This window comes from Pinus tabuliformis, chromosome 2_1 (genome assembly GCF_031772625.1).
Source record: "Pinus tabuliformis cultivar Carrire ecotype Pingquan chromosome 2_1, CPIR1, whole genome shotgun sequence".
Lineage (NCBI taxonomy): Eukaryota > Viridiplantae > Streptophyta > Pinopsida > Pinales > Pinaceae > Pinus > Pinus tabuliformis.
In genome coordinates, this window is record NC_142299.1 from 971121845 (window position 1) to 971126763 (window position 4919).

General features: G+C 33.7%; 1 protein-coding gene across 1 annotated transcript; it reads left to right on the forward strand.

The window, feature by feature from the left end:
• Positions 1–200: 200 nt before the first annotated feature.
• On the forward strand, positions 201–1972 carry LOC149203862 (GDSL esterase/lipase At2g04570-like). The gene is made up of 5 exons (XM_089400256.1): positions 201–507; positions 589–719; positions 819–1052; positions 1371–1641; positions 1753–1972. The coding sequence occupies exons 1-5, from the start codon at positions 240–242 to the stop codon at positions 1941–1943; spliced, it is 1095 nt and encodes a 364-aa protein (XP_089256382.1). The 5' UTR covers positions 201–239; the 3' UTR covers positions 1944–1972.
• Positions 1973–4919: the final 2947 nt, after the last annotated feature.

The window sequence follows — 4919 nt, forward strand, 5'->3', positions numbered from 1 at the left end:
AACATCTCACGAATTTTGTTGTCTATGATATCCACATCACATTGAATTGGTCCCACTTTTTCCGACCCTTCTAATTGATGAGGCACGGCAACTCTGATGATCAGTGAAAGGGGTTTCTTGTTATCAATGTTTCCTGCTCCCTATAAATTAAAACTTGATAATTCGCAATTCATATTCATATCCATTCCATTTTAGCCCCCCATACTTTGCTGGCCTTCCTCTACGAAAAGCCACCGACAATGGCATTGGCGTTTCTTCTCAATTCATTCGTACTTTTGCCCTGCTTTCTCATCGTCTGCCTCATTCCCTTCAACGAGTCAAAAGAAATAACACGCCCACCAGCGTTCCCGGCACTCTTTGTTTTCGGGGATTCATCGGTGGACGCAGGCAACAACGACTATCTGGTGACATTAGCTAAGAGCAACTTTCCTCCTTACGGAAGGGATTTCATCCATCATAAGCCCACCGGAAGGTTTTCCAACGGAAGACTAGCAACAGATTTTATTGGTAAGCTCATGAATAACCATATGTATTATATATGAATACTGATTTTTCATTCTAAACATATTTTCGCTGGTACATGTACAGCTGCAGCATTAGGACTGAAAGAGACATTGCCGGCATATTTAGATCCTACCCTAACTTCGGAAGACATTATAACGGGTGTAAGCTTTGCTTCAGGAGGATCTGGTTATGACAATCTCACGGCCGAGATCTATGTATGTTCTAATTATCACCCTCATCATCTTTTTTCGCTAACTTGAATTCCAATTAGTTGAACATCTTTGATCCTGAACAATATATTTCATGTTTTGCAGTCTGTATTGCCTTTATGGAAGCAGATACACCACTTCAAGGATTACCGGAGGAGATTGGAAGATGTGGTTGGAGAAAAGAACGCATCAGACATTATAAGAAATGCTCTGTTCATATGTAGCATGGGAACTAACGACTTTGTAATCACCTACTTTACGCTGCGAATTCGAAGCGCACGGATGAACATTGAGCAGTATCAGGACTTTTTACTGAAAGAAGCCAACAATTTTATTCAGGTCGGTGCTATTTTTCATGTACCTTATTTTACCAGTCTTGCAAATCGACTAAACTATGTTCAGTTTTGAATTATTACTTGGGTTTCTCTGGTAGACTCATAGAGTAAGCGTAAATCCTGTATGATCCATGAAGTCATGTATGGTAAAATGACAAATAACTACAACGATCAATTTTCCATGCATTTTAACACTCATAGCATCATGTGACAGGAGGCATAGAGGTCGAAGGGTAAAAGCAAATTATTGTTAGTTGGAGTCTCTCCAACATGTTCAAAGAGAACGGATTGAAATGACGAATTTTGATGGATTATGTAACAGGAGATATACAGAGAGGGCGCTCGTAAACTATTGTTCGTTGGACTTCCTCCAATGGGTTGCTTGCCTGTAGTCAGAACTTTAAGTCTAAGGCAATTCATCAACAGAAGAATCGGGAAATGCTTAGAAGAACAGAACCAGGTGGCCGTTAGTTACAATGAAAAACTACAATCGGTTTTGGCGAGTTTGATGCATTCTCTTCTTGGTCTCAAGATTGTTTATAGAGATATCTACCAAGTGTTATCTGATATGGTATACAATCCTCCAAAATACGGTATGCTCTGTCAGAGTTTGGTCTTTTTCGATTGTCATTGAAAGCACACAGTAGGCGATATATTATTCGCTGTATATTGAGAGATTACATATTGTGTTGGTGTGGTGACAGGGTTTGAGATATCGGGAAGAGGATGCTGCGGAACGGGAATGATAGGGGCTGGTCCGTGTAACAAGCATGCTCTATTCGTTTGTTCCGATGCCTCAAAATATGTATTTTGGGATGCCATTCATCCAACGCAAAAGGTTTATGAGATCGTTGCTAAACTTGCAATCGATCAAGATCTACCGCGCTTATTTTAAATAATTTGAGGACGACATTAATATATATGGATCTGGATTGCGTAATTTGACTGTAGTGGGTTTTCAAACCAATCATATCTCATCGAGCTCTCCACAAGTGCATTTAAAAGTGAAGACAAATAATGATCTGGTTAAATTAATGGAGTGACTTAATAATGGAAACGCGCTATATGTATATAAATGGATTTTTTTCGTTATTTTAAGAGGATATAAATAAAGAAATTAGAAAATAATAATAATAAAATTAAATGAAAAAAAAGGTTTATTTATTAACTAATAATTAAAAAAAATAAGTTTATTTTGAAATAACACTTCTAAAATTTTAATTTGATTATTATAAATTTATTTTTCACATAATATTTTAGAATATTTGTAATAGTAGTTATACTTAAGGTTGAAATTTATTTTCGAAATTAATATGTATTTTTTGCTTTTTTAATTAAAATGATTATGTAAAAAATTAAGGAATTTAGACTTCTGTGATCCATAACATTGTCTGGATAATCTTCGGCAAAATCACATAATCAATCTTTTGTCGACGCGTTTCGAACCAACCAGTGTGGTTCATCGTCAGGACAAGTTGAAGAACTGATCTGGCTTAGCTTGATTAAATAGAGTGTGCAGAGACTCCAACGGCTATATTGCAACGGCTAATTTTGACCTGAGGATCAAAGTCAAACCCTTGATTTCTATTAATAGAAGCATATAATTAATTATTATTAGTTAATTGAGTAATAAATATAATGGTCATTATATCATCATATTTATTAACTAACCTATATTTATTATTATCCCCAAATTATTTAAATATAATTAAATATTATTAAATTACTATTATTCTTAGAATTTAGTTACAATAGGTAAGTGTGTATTAATTTAATAATAACTGTTTAAATCAAAGGGTCCAAAGGAAACTAGATATATTGGTCATTAATAAATTATGGTAGACTAAATATAAAGGTCATTAATAAATTAAATCTTCAAATAACCTAAATTTATTATTATTTAAATATAATAAATAGTATTAAATTACTATTATTCGTATAATATAGTTACAATAGGTAACTAGATTAAATCATTTTTATTAATTAATTATAATAAGTTCATACAATCATTTATGTTTATTAAATAATCTATATTTACTTAATAATTTTAATCTTATAAATAGTATTTTAGTTAAAACATTATTATGTAAATACCATAATTAAAGTACATGTTTATCTAACTTAGTAATTTATATACAATCAATATTTACTAAAATTTTATTACTTACAAGGTTTTAAAAAAGGTTTATTTTAATTAAATATATATGAATTCAGTTAAAGGAAATAACTAGGTTAAAAACAATGCAAAGAATCTAATCTAATTTTAAATTACCCCCTGGGATAGGATTAAAACCATAATAGGCCCGAAACTACTTAATACCATATTACTACCTCCTGCATTCCAAGACACACCCGCCAAAAACAGAATTTGAGGAGAGGGAAGACAGAAACCCTAAGACCTAACCAAAGGGGAATGAGGAGGCTAGGAAGACAAGGCTGGGACCCAGCAACTGCTAATCTTCCAGCCATCATCCCTATTAAGATTGTTCGGCCTTTTCTCAATCTCCAGGGCCTCTCTAAATTTGCGATGGTGAAACTGCGCAACTTTGGCAATGACTTGAGCATCCTCTATACAAACATGATGCATAGTCTTCTCCGCATGTTCAGCTAGGGCTGAGGACTTGGTTCTACCATGTCTTAAGTCAGCCGAATGCTCGCTAATTCGTTGATTGATAGAGCGACCAGTTTCACCAATATAAGGGGTCCCACAGGAATAGGGAATGACATAGACGCGTTGACAAAAGATTGATTATGTGATTTTGCCGAAGATTATCCAGACTATGTAAAAAATGTCATATAAACATTGTTGGAAAGGTAGAGAGGAGAAACAATAATTATCACACACAAACCATAGGAGTTGCTACTTTTCTCTACTAATCACACAAAATTGATTTTACAATGAATCAAGTGAGGGGTATTTATAATTTTGGGACTAAGTACTTGCCCAAAATGCACATGCACACTCTAAATTCAACTTTTTCAAAAATATAGCTTAACTCGAAGTCACTCAACTTAACTTGACTTCGTTAAGTAACTCTCATGACTTTAACCAACTCTTGCATGCGTGAGTAATTACAATTTCTAACACTCCCCCTTAATTAAGTAATTATAATTTTGGAACTAAGTACTTGCCCAAAATGCACATGCACACTCTAAATTCAACTTTTTCCAAAATATAGCTTAACTCAAAGTCACTCAACTTAACTTGACTCAGTTAAGTAACTCTCATGACTTTAACCAACTCTTGCATGCGTGAGTAATTACAATTTGTAACACTCCCCCTTAATTAAGATAATATGACTCAACATATCTCAAACATGATTCAACATGACTCAACATGACTTAACTATTCTTGCTAGGCTTACAATAGAAATTGACTCAATTATCACTCAAACATGTCCCTTGGTCTAGGCTTACAATGACTCAAACCTTTTACAATTTTTATATTTTTTCTTTTCTTTTCTTCCAACTTCTATATCCTCGAAATTGTTTCATTCACTATTGTGTGATCTTGTTGTAGGCTCCATATTTATTTACTTCTTGTTGTTGCAATGTTTCTTTGGCTTGTCTTGAATTTGTGCTGAAAAATAATTTGATCTTGTCTTCTACAACTTCCTCTTCAAAGATCCGTTCAACTATGGAATGCTACCACAACTCTCCATTTTCAAATTTCCTTTTACCCTCTGCTGGTTGTGCTTCATTATCGTGTCTTTCTTTTTGTCATATTTCTTGATAGCAGAATCTTATATCTTCTTGAATCCATTGCTGAAAAATTATTTCAATGAATTCATCTTTGTCTTCAAAAAAATCCATATCATTCTTTTCACTTTTATCATCAGGTACTGCTATTTTTTTCCTATAATGTGAACAC